Here is a 16,642-nt window from a genome sequence, read left to right as displayed (position 1 = left end):
TGAGATGTCTTTGATTACAACTATATTACTTTCCTCTTTCAGGACAATATATTGGCAAAGTATATTTTCAGAATATATCAATGCAGAATTTCACCAATGAGAGATACCGAAAAACAAAAATTTCCAAATTAAATTCTATAAATAAATAAATGTAATAGCTTCCTACATGAGAAATAATTGCATGCAAGAGAACATAAATTAATCTTATAATAAACTGAACATCCACAAACTAATCAGTGCAGACAACAATTTACAGATAATTACAGGCTTTATTTAGAAATGCCTACTTGTACCTTGTTTCACTGCTGATATTAAACTGACTAACAAAGACAAAAAATGGAAAAATCAAGAATATTCCAAGTTTGAGGAGTCTGAATAACAATAAGATGAAAAATATACAAAACTATAGAAATTTGATTAAAAAAATAAATTAGAATATCCAAAAGGGCTCAAGAGAAACAACTGGCTGATTATGACAAAATAGTAAGGATTTTTTAAATAATTTAAAAGCAGTTAAAATGTTAATCTGCAAACTGACCAATTAAAGCATGCTGATGGCAAAGTTTGTTTTTCATTTTTACAACAAAATTAGCAATAGTGCTGCTCAAATTATTTTGCAGTAAACACCAGAGGTGACCTGAGACATTCAGATATTAATTATTTGATGGTACATAAAATATTAAAAATAGATATTGGAAAAGCTGAACACAAAATACAAAACAAAGCCACAAAAATTGCAAACACCTAATTTTGGTTCTATATTGCACTAAACTTTGAAAGTTCAACAGATATTTCATAAATTCCCCTAATATGATGCAGTAGTTCCAATTTTGTACACTTGAGTGAACGTTTCTAGTTTCACCCTCAAACCTATCGATCTCATCAACTAAAGTACTGTTCTCAGGTTTTCAACAGCAGATATCTCACTGTCGTACCTACTGCTTTCTTAACAGATAACAGCACATTTTCGTGTGTTAGCTATATCACCACATTACACTGTTTCAAGTTACTAAACCTTGTTCCTAGTGAATCATGGAAAAATATTCATGTACAAAAATTGACTGTGATTCTCTCTGAAACACACACACACTTGTGCAGTCCACTGTTCCTGGGCAAGATATGGCTGGCATTGTCCAATTCTCCTGTAGAAACACAGGTCACCTATTACGTAGACATAACTTACTGATAATTTCTACAGAAAATATTATAATGGAAAAAACACACCAAATTAAAATAATTGTTTTGGTGAACATGAAAACAATGTTTTGGGAAAAATTCTTCATCACGTTTCCAGCGAGACTAAAACTATTAATACAAGAGACAACATTAGAAAAATCTGTGAAACTAAAAAACCAAAAAACAAATGAATATAAGGGTAACAAATGTGGATGAAATTTGTGCATTTGGTTTCATTTTAGAATCCTTCTTCACCTTTATATTAAGTTCCCATACCTGTTATTATTGTATCTTTCTGAACAATATTACTCAATGCACATGTTATTCTCTCACTGAAATCATTTTCTTACACTGTTGCTCATATATTTAGGTTGTTCTTTTCATTTAATTCAATTACTACAGATTACTAAATATGTGCTGGTGTTTTATTTTTTTATATTTTCTACACCATATAATTGATTAAATATTAGAAAAAGTTATGTTTTTAAAATTTACACAAGTTTTTATTTGTTGCACATGGTAAAACATTTCATTCACAATTATTATTTTTTCTTTGTAGGTTATTACCCTTAGTTTGTTTATAGCTTTAGAACTTGTTTCTTGGACTTGTTCTTTTTTCTTTAACATTAAACTGTAACAGTTCAATCAACAGTTTCAGATTCACTGGAAATTCAATGAAGAACTATTGCCAAAAATATTATTTTTGTGTTCACCAATAAAATTATTATAATTTAGCAAGTTTTGCACCACTATTATATTTTCTATTATGTATTCTGAAACGTTTTTGCTCACACAATTCTTTTATTATTAAAGCTGATAATTTCTGCAGCAAATACATTTCTAGGATATCAACTGTCAAAAATATTAATAACTGGAAAACATAATTTAAATTAGTGTCAGTTTTGACACTAGTTGAATAAGATGAACAAACTTAATCAAAAATAATTATGGCATTATTTTTAAAACTCAATAACTGTAATAACTGAAAAACTAATTTCAATTACTAGATTATTTTTTATAATGCTAACTGGTTTAAGAGAAATTTCAATTAATAGATGGTTGTAATAACCTAAAACCATAACAACACAGGCTTGTGGTAGTTTCACTGTCTTGAAATGTTTACATGTTTTACAGCAATTACTGCACGCTAAATCCAAAAATGATATCCATTTTTCTCAATAAAGTACAGATTTTTCACAGCATATCATATTTACTTTTACATAAGTGAAATCAGATCATATTTTGTTAGGCTTAAAATGTTTACAACCAATCATCACGAGAGCCTTATCAATCATTCCAGAACCCATGAGAAACACATTGCTATTATACAAATGGTTAATAGATAGTATTATGTGCTATTTCTGAATAGTATTTGTTTATGCATACACTTTGGCATTATTTTATTTTATAGTATTACTGGTTTGTTGTTATGGAAATAAGAGGTTGTGTAAATGATCCAAACATCCTTTGTTATATTTGTGGTAAATTCGTTATAAAGAAACAAAGGTAAAACTTTACAGAATCCATCAAAAAAGTGTATTATGCATATTTTGGAATAAAATTTGGGGACCAAGGCAAACAATGAGCTCTGCACAAAGTTTGCACCATTTATATTGAAAAGTTGAGGTAATGGACTAAAGATAAGACAAAGTCTTTGCCTTCTGGAATTTCAATGGCCTGGTGTAAGGCAAGAAACCATGGAGATGAATGCTACTTTGGTTATGTAATGTTCAAGGCTATAACACTCAAAATAAAAAGGCTATTCTTTCTCACAATCTTCAATCTCTTTTTATAAAACCTGTCACTCATGAACCCGATGTACCCATACTTATAATACCAAAAACTCTTGAAACAATTTCTTCTGAATCTGATGTCACCAGAAATAATAACAGAAATTAATTTTGACCTGAAATATCTGGTGAACAACAACTTTTTACACAAGGTGAACTTAATGATTTGGTGAGTGATTTGGGCCTTTCAAAGGATTCTTCAGAAATTTTGGGGTCCAGACTTTGGGCTAAGAATTTACTTTCTCTGGGGAAATAATTTTACTGAAACATAAATCATGAGAAAGAACTTATAACACACTTCACACAAGAAGGTTCATTGATTTATTGTAACAATAATGCTTAATTAACACTGATGTTACAATATGCAGTCTATGAACAAAGTGACTGTTCACAAATTTTTCCAAAATAAAAGGTGTTCTCCTTCACAATGATAACAATGTGCAAAATTTGTCACTGTTCATTTGGTTCACTTGAAGGAAATATACAAAAATCTCAAACTTCTTTTTAACAAAGTCAAATACAAAGAGCATGATTGGTTACTTTGTGGAAACTTAAAAGCCTTTTGTATGTTGTTGGTTCAACAATTCAATTATACAAAGTTTCCATTATTTTTGTGTGAATGGGACAGCTGAGCATAAACTCTGCACTGAATAAAGAAGCAATGGTCATACAGAGTCAGCATGGTACCAAAATAAAAAATACTGAAGGTGAAAGTTTGACTGATATAAAGAAGGTCCTATTACTTCCATTTTATAAAAAAATGTTCAAATGAAACAGATTTTAGAGGCTTTAGACAAAGATGATGACTGTTTCAAGTATCTATATGAGCAATTCCTAGCTCTTTTACAAGCAAAATTTAAAGGGATTTTTGGGCATCAAATTAAGAAATAAACTTCTGATGAAGGTGGAACATCAATGTGATAGCTAATTACTGCTGGTCATTGAGATGAAATATTCCAAATGAAATACATAAAAAAGACCTCAACACTTAATTCTGAGAGTAAAAAGATGTAGCTTTTAAACAATAAATCAATATGAATGAGAATACACATGTTCTACCATTTGCTTTAGTTTTTTGTATTTTTGTTATCATACATAACAATAAATGTTTATTGTGAAAAACAAAATAACAATTTGATCTAAGTAGTTCTTTCTTCTTTCCAGTTTTTAAAATCCATTACATAACTGTAAAAAATTATCATTTTTGAATATCATTTCATAATTCTCTTTTCTTGTCAAGAGTCCATACTGGCTTATTCCATTACTTCAGAATTCAACTGACATGAAGAATTATTTTTCTCTATTCTTATCACAACAGTGAGTGAAAAATTCACTTACATCACCTCATGGGTTAAAACAGTTGTGTCTTGAATTTTTAAATATTTATTTCCTTTTCTTTAAAGTACAAATGGAATAGGTTCAACCACTTTAGAACATTGTGTTACAAGACAAATTATTCTCCTCAGACAGTCAGTAATTACAGTTTTATTTATAGTGGGTTTAACTTCAGATGTTGAAAGTAAAATAAACACAAACTTTATGGGATACAAAACTCTCAAGATACATGCTTTGAAACCTCTTGATTAATAATGAAAAAAAAAAAGAGTATAGTTGCTCATTGTATATTTTATATTTAAATTTTTCTTTTCATTATATTTGATGAGTTTCCTACAGGTTGAAGAATAGATGTAATAATAGAAAAAATATAAAGTTTTACTAAAAAAAAGTTATGTATTCATTAAAGAGGTTCTAGAGGTTATACAAGTGAAATACAAGATTCTTGAGACAAGACAGATATTTTTAATCTCAAAATGAAAATCACTTTACTCTCGTACTAGTTAAAAAAAGAATATAATTTCACAAACAAATATTAATATATTAATAAAAAAATACTTCACTAAAAAATCTGATGTTTCTCATGCAAAAGCCTTGTAATGTTTACTAAAAGTCTATCAAATTTTTTAAGATACATTTAATATATCAGAAGTCACTGGTATGTAACCTGTAACAAGTACAAAATGGTTGTGAGTTAGGTCCAATGGGACTAGGCAGTGTCTGTTTATTTAAACTGTGAAACTTAATTTCAGATATCATACATTAAAGTTAAAATAACAACCATGCAGTTTTATTTACTTTCATTAGGTTAACAATTTCTAACTTAACCTAGTTATAACAGTTGCATTCAGAGCTTTATATTTTTTTTTTTGTCAGAAGTCCATACAGGCAGGTTTAGTTATTCTGTTACTTTTCCTATCACTGTTGTTACAAAACAGCTGTGAAAAACACTATAAAAATCACCCATTAAGGCTAACCACTCACATTTTCCTTCAATAACAAACTGTTTTCTTGACTGAACTTCATTTCACTTGTACTAAATTGGTTGCCTAGATTTATCCATTTTCCAACTGAGGCATATCACTTTCAACAAACTAGATGTATGATGTAACAATACTCATGTAGCAAAAAAAACACAAAGAGGTTTCAAAAAAGAAGACACTGACAATACTAGAATAACTGAACTAGACAAACACAATGTACAACTCATATCAAGTTATGTAATGAAATTTGTCATAGCTTTATTATTAAAATAACCAACATCTAAAACAGTTATGAAAAATAGATATTCATTAAATATTAATTCACTAAATAAACAAAATAATAATTATTAAACTAACCAGTGTTTTGTCGCCAACAATAAACGTTTCATGCTATAACAGTGATTTTAGTTTTGGAAGGAGTTGCCATTGGCAGTAGTGAAGACTGGCCTCTTATAATTTCTGGAAAATTATAATTTTCCCACTTACCTCCATTCACATTAACATCTATTCTTTTTTAGTGTTGCCCTCTATATGCAAAACATTTTTGTATGCTAAAAGCCTCAAGTTCTTGCATATCTTACAACTGACTGATTCAAATGTGTCTCACATGCAAATAATCAATAAGTGTGTAATATACTCTCTTGAAACATGCAACTCCCTCCATTGATTCTACTCAACTATCATTTGAAGTTTTGGCAGAAAATGAAAGCACTGGTTTTCAGTGGAGAGAAATGGTGGGAAGTGTGAAAGGAAATAACTATCGAATAACTTTCAGTATAAGAAAATTATCATTTCTGATACGGTACATTACCTTATTTACATAAATAGCTATAATACTACACTGAATAGGTAGAGAAACCAGTACAAGGTAAAGAAAGAAACATCCTTTGAAAGCATCCAAAGGATATCTTAAAAGAGTAGATTCTTTTAGTCCAGGATCATATGTGAGAGATCACATCACTTCAATACTAAGTATACTCTTTGCCCAGTGTGGAAAGAGGTGTCATGCACATGGGTGTAAATTGGGAGGATCACATCCAAAAGGAAGAGAACAATGGTTGGAGACAGTTCTGAACATGATATTGAAACCTTAATCTTCTAGAGTACATAAATGTGGGTAAAATTCAAAGGATGTGCCTCCAGATGAAGAGTGGTTAAGGCAAGACCAACTATACATGGCAAGTCAACTGTATCCAAAACTCAGGTCAGTGGGTATGGGTACTGACATCCATGCAGAGGTAGGATGAGGATCATATCATTGGTAAGTCAACTACAATCCAAAACATGGCCATTTGGTGGAAGCAGGAAAGAGTGAAGAATAGTAACACATGAATGACAGAACCACAACAAAGAAAAAAGACCAGCTACCTGTAGCAGAGAATTGAAAATGAACATACAAGGAACAGTTCCAGTACTCGACAGACAAAGCACCTCCCATGTATGATAGGGTTTATATATTTGGAAAAAGGAAGGTGCATGACTAAAGTGAAAACACCAGAAATTGACGACAGAAAGAAGATGACAAAGAATAAAAGGCCAACTGAAGCCTAATCTAAAACCAACAGATAAAAGATGAAGGGGAAAAAAATCCTAACCAAAAGAATGGTATAAGAAAATGAAATAATAGGAAATGGATTGAACAGAAAAAAGCCTTGAAAGCAATTAACCCTTTTACAATGGGCTTGGTACAATATACGAGTATATATAAACTTTGCACCTCAAGTATTTGCAATATAACTTTTGATACAGTATGTGTACTTCACAAAATTGTATAACCAAACAGACAAGTCGACCATACTGCACAGATAACTATAATGTTATTGTATCATTACAATGCACAAATTGCTTGAAAATCATGTTAATCTGAATTTGCATGCACTTATCTCCTAAAATGGTGTTATTCCATCAATCATGTTAATCCAAAAACTCATAAAACAAATTTGCATAAATTGAGAACTACCTGTATTTAAATTTCAATAATTTTTCTTACAAAACAGACAGTGAATAAAAAATATTCAGGAAGCAATGATCTCCACTACTTATGATTTTCTGAAGTTTGTTTTTTTTCAATTGTGAGTTGTACTTGCCAACTTTCTTCAGAAGTCTTGTCCACATTCACATGTTAAAGTTGAGAAAACATTTTTGTAGCCTTTATATTTGCATTTTTGAATACCACAAAATTACAAATTGCTAAACTGATACCACAAAACTATTGTAACTTAACTTTTTAACTATAGTGTATTTGAATCTTAAAATCTAATTTCTGTTCAGAAAACAGCGTTGATTGTAATACTTTAAACTCTTAAACAGTGCAAGAGCTCTTCTCTCATGAATAACTTAGACTAACAGAACTATAAAGAGGAAATGTGAATCTTTTAATTCGTTACAAAGTTATAGGTATGAAAAGCAGGGATATATAAAAAAACTATCCTCAAATTATGAAGTGGTAGGCAGAGCCAATATTAGGATTTCAAAAAAAATTATTGGCAACTGTACAATGTACAACGATAAAAAAAAATAAAAAATTTCAGAATATTTTTAAAAACAATAACTTTTTCACACAATTCTAAAAATGAGTGTTTCCAGTCTCAAAATTACAATAAGAAAAATTACTGTAGAGGGTAAAAAATTTATAAAAACTCAATGAGACTGTCAAACAGTCTCATACACTCTACACGTTTTGACGTATATTACTCTGTCATCCTCAGGAGTGTAATGTTTTGCAAAAATAACATTTATACCTTTCAAGATCACAAATTTTACATATCAAAGAATTTCATGCCACCCACTAACAACATTTCCATCAGGCCTACTATCCTTATTAAATAATTTAAATTTAATTTTTTTTATATTTAATTATCTTAATAGATTCACATATATTTATACTAATAAATATTCAGTATAAATTACTAATAAATAATGTTGAAATGTTTTTGCAATAGACTTAAGTGTTTAATTTCATTAATATGTTTTGCTAAAGGTGAAACAGTAATATTACTATGCCATATGATTACAAGTTGATTAATCATTCATACCAAGTTCTCGTACCGATAAGCTGCTTGTCATGTTCTTATATAGAGTCTAAAAGGCATTGTGCAGTGAAAAGGTTAAAAAGTTAACACTACTTATAACTGTCTATTATAACCTTTAGTCATTCTAGAAAAAGAAAAAGGTTAAATTGATTTATTTCATATATTTTAATTCTTTGTTTCATTATATGCTGATAATTTTATCACACATGCATACACTACACACACAAAATTGATATTTACGAGATTCTTGAGATTACGTAAATAAAATGTGAAAACTACAACAAAATGAAGTATTTTTCTCTTATAATAAAAATCATCATTCATTCAGTAAAAGCATCACAAATTACTCATAAATTAACAGACAAAGCTGCAGAAAATTTTTTTTTATTAATATAAAGTTATTAAGAGTCAAATATCAATTAAAATTAAATTTCAATATGAAACCTGAAAAGAATATTTTACATAAATTTGCTTATACGTACATTATATTTTCTGAGTAAGTTGAATTTATAAATTGTAAAAGCTTCCCAATAAATTTCAGTATTTCTCTTTTGATGTAATTTCCAATAATTTATTAATATTTCAAGATAGTACAAATTGTATTTCCCTAACCTCATTGAATATGCTTCACTGAAAACATTTTTAGGAATGCTTCTCTATTAATAAACCACAATAGCAAAACACTTTAAATAAAAGTATCTATTAAACCTTTTGTTAAGGGTTGGTCAAAGTGTGCATACAAAGACCTTTTAGAGTTGCATTCATAATTTAATTATACTACTTTTATCAATATATACAAATAAACTTGGCATCAAAACACAGTTAATAAATCATATTTTAATAAAAGTTTTAAATTGTTAATTTTATATAAATATTTCCAAAACCTCAATCGACCACAGTATAAAAATAATAACATTTGTCCTCAATGTCTTTTCCTTAATCTAATTTATTTAACTCTCCTTTCTAAAGTACACAACTTAAGGTCAATTACATATTATAACAGTGATATTACAAAGGAAAAATCCATCATTCACAGCTATCAACCTTACCTCTGTACAAAGTCATAAACTCAAAAATCAGAACCACTTATCATGATCAACTGTCACATTCTTTCTTTTGCAAATTATCAACAGTTCTCTCTTACTTTTATACCAATAGAAAGGTTAAGTTTTAATCCACTGAATGGATTAATATGGATTAAATGCCATATTGTTTTCTACACAAAGTATTGTCAGTTTCATCTTCCATTTTAAAGTTTACTTCTTGAGGATCACATCAAACAGTACGGGATATTTAGTTTCAGTTAAAAGGACAGTTAATTTATGAAAGTTACAAAACAACTTAATTTTCATCGGCAACCAATAGCAAAGAAATGGGAGGTATAAGATAAGTACTGCATCACTTGTTTTTCATTTGTATTCTTCATATATAGTTATAAAAACAACTAAAATTTAAAAAATTAGAAACTTATTAGGTTAAATAAGGTACAAAAATAAAAGCTAATAAAAATTCTTTATAAGGGATGCTTGCAAGTAACTTCTGCAGGCTTGGTATAATATACATGAGTTCATCTACACATTTGCACATATTAAGTACTTGCACTATAACTTTTGATACAGTAAGTGTATCTTCACAAAATTTGGTAGACTTTTAGTAAAGGTTGCAAGTTTTTTGTACACAAAGAATCAGATTTTTTATGGAAACATTTTTTGAAAGCTTCATTTGTGAAAATATTGAGTCTGTTTGGTTACTAGTCCAAGTGCAAAGGGGTTTTATGATATGGTTAATAAACTATTATTTTTCCCAAACAACATCTCAAATATTATTTGGGTAATAAACCTCCTAAATACATTTCAAATGTTTGTTTACAGTAAAACTTAATGCTTTATATTATTTTCTATATCCTCTGTGGGGTCTATCAGCTGACCAACATTGTAACCATCACAAAAAAGTAGGAAATAAATATAAATTATGTTTGTTTTCATGCTAGAATGAATACATAAGATAAAAATATAAATGTTTAGTCTAAGTAGTTTAAGTCTCATAACATTACATATTTATATACATTTATTATTACACTGATCTTCTAGTCATTCCTGGCCAACATTACATAGCTTGCATTGACACAGTACACACACACTCATGTTACAGTATCCACCAATAAAAAACTGACCGAGTCTTGGCTGTGTTTTAGTGGACTAGTATTTTTTAATATACAGTAACATGTAAACTATTATACATTTTATATGTATATAGATTATTACTATTTAGAACAAGTTACAAAACACATTTTCCTTAAAATATAGATCAATAAATAAAGAAGTAAAGCAAACAATCATCTCTTCTGACTATGACCACTGAACTCAGTTGCTGCTGGACATAGGTTGTTAAGCCTTTTAAAGTCTTGAATGTGAAGGATATCAAACAAAAGGTTTTATATAAACAGCTGAATAACCAATAAAATCATAAATAACTTTACTGATACCATAGAATTCCACTATAATTTTATTAAGCAAAGAACGTAAGCTGTATTTAAGTCTACAAAAGTATAAAACTTCAAGCAGACTAAAGACACAACTTACCACCTTGAAATCTTGGTTTGAAAGAATGTGATAGCCTTTTCACAGATTAAAATAGCTGAGAAAACTACTATGGGGAATTCTGAACTGTCAACTGGTTATTCATGTCATATATTGTAGTAAGCGTATATGAAGGACAATTTCTAAAAACGGAAAAAGGTGAATAGTGCCACTGTGTTTTATTCAGTAAATAAGCCAGTCTCAGCAAAATAAAAATATACAAGATTCTTATTTTATATTTTAGCTTGTCTATATTGATAGTTTGTAAAAAACAGCAGGTGAGAAAGGAATGTACACCTGAAATAATAGTAGCTACTACATGTGCAAAAACAACAGGTGAGAAAGAAACGCACACCCGAAATAATAGTAGCTACTACATATGCTAAAAAGAGCAGGTGAGAGAGGAATGCACACCTGAAATAATAGTAGCTACTACATGTGCAAACAACAGCAGGTGAGTAATCAGTAACGATATTAGTTTTTAGTATACTACCTTCCTGTTAAGTTCAGAGTACCCAGAATTTTTGTTGGCTATTAAAGAATGTGATTTGAAATACTGACCACTGTTGGAATGTTATTACTTTTTGAAGGCAGCATATCACAATGCTATATTTTTTAAAGTGCCAGTAGTGTTAGTAATTAATTTTTTTATAGAAATCCATTCATTTTAACCAATCATTTTGTGCATTTTTAAAAAAAATAGAACTCGTAATCATCTCATTCATATTTTTACAAAGATTTGCTTATTTTACTCTTTTAAACACTATAGTCTGACTTGAACATTTTGTTAGGCTTCTACTTCTGATATTTACGTTTACCAGTTTCAATATTCAGTACCTGCAGTATTAACCTTAAAATACTATGAAAGTATTCAGCATCGTTAACATTCATTCTCAACAAAATAAAGAATTAAATTATGGGAAATTAACTCAGTTCAAACAATATGACTGATTACCTACAGGCACTGAATAGACTTATTTCAACTAACAAGTCCTGTGTGAATAGAACTGATCAATTTAATGTAAGTGATTAATGAATCTTACAATCAATTACCAATTACCACTAATTTCCCAGTTACAACTAATATAATTAGGAAATGGAAAACAATTCTTTTTTTCAGAATACTTACCCAAAAGACAACGACAACTAAAAGCCGATATTTCATGAACTTTTTAATTAAAGATCCATTCTCAAACCTGCTTATGCTAGCATCTATTTGGTGGCTTGATGATTCCATCAGTCAGTTTCTGACAATGATAGCAAATTTAGTTAGCCTAGATCCAATTCACTCTTCTAGTTTCTTGATAATATCTACAAATAGTCAATTTAAGTTTATAAAATGTAAATTGTGTTCCGTGTAATTTTAAATTTTTTCATAGATTTTAATCTTTCACAGACGATGGTAATAAATAAGCAAAACACAGACTAATTAAAACATTTACACTAAAAGCCATACTACATTAGTAATAACAGTAATATAACTTACTGCATGTAAGATAAAGCTCACCTGTGTGAAGCATAATATCTGAAGTTGTTAAAGTTAATTCCTTGAGAAAGTAAATCAAAATAATTGTACCTTTAAACCAAAATAATATGCTGAATTTAGTTATAATATCATGAACAAATTTATAATGGAAATATTAATTTCTAGCAACTAGAAACTGTTATTAAACAGAGGCATGGTTAGCTGGTAAAAAACACATTGACAAATATTTTTTTGTATTTCTGGGCAATTTGCTGATGAAATAGAAAATCAGAGATAACACTTCATCAACTTAAGTGAATAACTATCAGGTTTGTGGCTGTTTCAGTCTGTTATGCATACAAGAAAGAAACACCAATACAGGATATTCATATAATAAGAATTATATGTCAAAGCTGCTCTTGTTAATTATATATTGCCAGATGTCTCTTACTGTGGGCTGAAATGACGCAGTTCTAATCATTTAATCACTGCAATGTTAAAGTTAGTAAGCAAGTGAGATTCTTGTATCTTAAAACTAAATAAACTGTTGAACTATTTTATTCCTCTAAACTACTCAGTTTCATGTTTTCAGGAACCTGTAATTGTTTCACATCTTTGAACAGTGTATGGATGACTGTCTTCAGCAAGCCTTAAGGTTACTATGGGAAGCAACAAGGGTAAAGATAATTTGAATATATGCAGTGAATAAATTGCTAATAAAAAAAAAAGGATATACTGGACTTGTTCTCCTAACAAAACTGCTGCATGTAAATGTGTCATGACAACTGATGATATTGTATGCATAAATACATACGTTATTTTTATTTATTCTGTTTGTTAACCTGAAGATAACATTCTTCTCTATTTTGTTTTAATGAAAGTTCTGATACCCATGCCAGTCATTTTGAGATACATTTTTTACTTCAAGTGGGTTTCTCGTCATCATGAACTTTATTTACTCTGTCTTCTGCAAATGAAATTAAACACTTCTCCAACAAATAGTATATAATATATATTAACAGTTTTTTCTCTTTTAGTATTGATGTGGAAGTGTTATCACATTCACTTTATTTAGTATTTTCACAAGTGTACTTAATGAATGCTTCTTAAATGTGAAAAAAGTGTGTGTATGTATGCATGTGAAAATTTTATTTATGTTATTTAATTTACAGATATCTGTTGCTTCTGTTTATTTTACTTAATTCATAAAGGTAGGTTTTTATTCAATAGACTTTTATGGCTCAATTCTACTCATTTTTTAGTGTTGGAGAAATAACTAAAAGAAGCCTCTATTATTTCTAAAGACAGAAGTTTAATATTCTGAAATGACATTCCACATTCTGGTTAAGACAGTTTTATTTTTCTAACTAAGTTACTGAAATAAGGAATGTAGCCATTTACAGTAGAGGTGTTCACCACTTAGTAAGTTTTCAAGAAGAATAAACATTTTCCCAAACATTAAACTTTTTAAAGGTGAGGTTAAAGGTTTTTTATGGGCTTTTTTCCCTCAAATTTCAATACTAGAATAGGATTGGAACAAGGGTTTGAACTTTGATTCAGAACTGCAATCTGAATCATCATCAGATAAGGTTACTAATACTTTATCTTAAACCTAATAACAACAACAAGCAATTATTACATCAAACTTGCAGTATATCAAAATGAGGATTCCTACATTGTACATTATAGTAATTTGTGTAAATACCTTATTAAAAAAAATTTTTTTAAAGCTGCAACACAGTATACTATAACATGAAACACACAAAAAAATTACTATTTTTTAAACAGTTTATTTGTCATCATTGAACACATATAACTTGTCTTCCTTGTTTTCATCTTTCCACATACCATAAAATAGCAGTTTAAAGTTTATTTCATAGAAAAATAATTGGAAAGAAAAGTCTTAAAAAAATTAATTACTGCTATCTATACAGATGTGGAAAATTTTTCAAATCAAATTTTTAAATATTCAAGATAAACATATTCCTTCCAGAAAGAAAATGAAAGCTCAAAGTAAGAAAACTATGTTAGCTCACAAAGAGTTGAGAGATAAAATTAAAGAAAAGCATCATAAATGTAAGAAATTTAAATTGACTGGTATGGCAAGAGATTTAGAATATTATAGAAAATCACAAAAGGTAGTGAAACAGGAACCTGGAGTATCACAAAAAGGATGTTTGAAGAAAAAGGTTGGCTAAAATGTAAAAATTAGCAGTACAGGTTTCTTTAAATACACTAAGGATAAACAAAATATTAGGATGGGTGACAGACCCTTGAAGGATGAAAAATATAAGCTTGTATCTGACATTTATGAGATAGCTAAATAATTAAACTGCTTTTTCTTCAGTTTTTAATGATGAAAATTTATGCAGTATTCCACAACTTGAACACTTGGCAGATAGAAACAAAGTCCAATTAGATGACTGCATTAATTCTGATCCAGTTAAAGAAAAAGTTGGAAAATTTAAAGAATGATAAGACTCCTGGAACAGATAACATTTCCCCAAAGGTTTTAAAGGAGATTAGAGAAAGGATATCAAAGCCATTTGCTACTATTTTTTGTCAATTCTTTAACAGGATTGTTAGTTGGCTAATGTAACTCCTCTTTTCAAGGAAGGTAATAAAATGGTCTCAGTAATTACAGATCTATTAGTCTTACATTACTTGTAGGAAAAGTTTTGGAAAGTCTGATAAAAGAAGCTTTGCAAAGATGTGTAACAAATTTTAAAATCTTATTGGATAGTTAACATGATTTCACTGAAGGAAAATCTTGCCTGTCAAATCTTTTGACATTCTTTAAAAAAGTTACTACTTATGCAGATGAAAATAAGAATATACTATATTTTTGGTGTAATTGTATTTTCATAAAGCATTTGACAAGATAATACATAAAAATGCATATGTATATATAGACATTGAATTTCTAGAAAAAATTCAGAGAAGGGTTACAGATTGTTTTGAATTTCGTGCAAAGCTACACCAAGGCTATCTTCACTAGCCATCCCTAATTTAGCAGTGCAAAAGTAGAGGGAAGGCAACTAGTTATCACCATCCACTGTCAAATCTTAGGCTACTCTTTTACCAATGAATAGCAGACTTGACAGTCACATTATAATGTCCCCACAGTTGAAGGTGCATGCATGTTTGGTGTGATGGGGATTTGAACTTGTGACCCTTAGATTCCAAGTCAAGCTTTCTAACCACCTGCCTGTGTCAAGCCTAATATATGGGTTATTAAAATGGTGCTTGAGATGAAAGAAGTTGTCATGTGAGAAGTTGAAATATCTTAAACAGTTTCTATTTAAAACAAGAGTTAGGGATCTGATTGAGGTATTTAAGGTTGTAAAGAGAACTGACAGTGGTGATGCATCATCTTTTTTTAATACTCAATGAAGACAAAAGTACAGCTAGGAGTCACAATAATAAATTTTGGTAAGGTAGGAGTCCTCTTCAGCTAAGTTGTATTTTTCTAATAGAATGGTTGATTTTTCGAATGAATTGCCTTCAGATATTGTAGAAGCAATAAAATTATGAGAGTTTAAAAAAAAGATTGAAAGTATATGAATAATAAGGGCTGTCTTTAAGATTTTTATCTATTTTTTTTTAAATTCATTTATTAATAGTTTTGTTTAGCTTAAAGTATGGAACAGTCAGAATGGACCAGCAGGTCTCATGCTGTCCTAAAATATTATGTTATACAGTATACCACTACAAGTAGATAATATCAATACCTAGTATTAACATTAATTACACATAAATATACAATTTAATCATAAATGATAAACTACAAACCATTAAATGATTACGAAGTTCTCCACGAAGACTTATTTAATTTTCAGTGTATTAGCTAAAATTTCATTTAAACATAATTTAAACGAATCTATTACGAGGTTTTCTGCAGCGTATATTATTAACACCGAATAGGAAAATAATATCTAACTTAAACTTCACCTTAAACTGTTAAATATAAAATATACTTAAGGAAGTTCAAACAATTATCTAGAAATTTTATAAGTATTGAAGTAAGATTAAGATAATAACAAAATACTACTACTATTAGGAAAATACGATGCGACAAATTTGAATAGCAATTAGCTTCGTGTACAAGTAATATTAAAAAAAATTATCACTGGTTTATTCAAGCAAAACTGCGTTAAAGTGAGAGCAATTTAATATGATTGTTTATTAAACAAGATGTTAGACAGAACTTGCATTTTGAGTGTTATTAGTAATACCAAATATTTAAGTATATCAGTTCGCTAGAACGAAATGTAGACTATAT

The 16,642-nt window shown here is 29.1% G+C and overlaps 1 protein-coding gene across 2 annotated transcripts in view; it reads right to left on the bottom strand.

The window, feature by feature from the left end:
* Positions 1-16,642, bottom strand: part of LOC143253638 (tetraspanin-17-like) — a 51,080-nt gene that overhangs the window by 34,185 nt on the left and 253 nt on the right. The window contains exon 2 of one of the 2 annotated variants that reach the window (XM_076507818.1): positions 12,025-12,206. In XM_076507818.1, the coding sequence (XP_076363933.1) occupies positions 12,025-12,132 (108 nt within the window). In that variant the 5' untranslated portion in view covers positions 12,133-12,206. The remainder of the gene's footprint in view (positions 1-12,024; positions 12,207-16,642) is intronic. The other variant, XM_076507819.1, reaches the window with a different exon arrangement.

The sequence above is a fragment of the Tachypleus tridentatus genome, chromosome 6, assembly GCF_004210375.1.
Source record: "Tachypleus tridentatus isolate NWPU-2018 chromosome 6, ASM421037v1, whole genome shotgun sequence".
In the NCBI taxonomy this organism is placed as follows: domain Eukaryota; kingdom Metazoa; phylum Arthropoda; class Merostomata; order Xiphosura; family Limulidae; genus Tachypleus; species Tachypleus tridentatus.
This window is presented reverse-complemented; position numbering and strand designations above follow the sequence as displayed.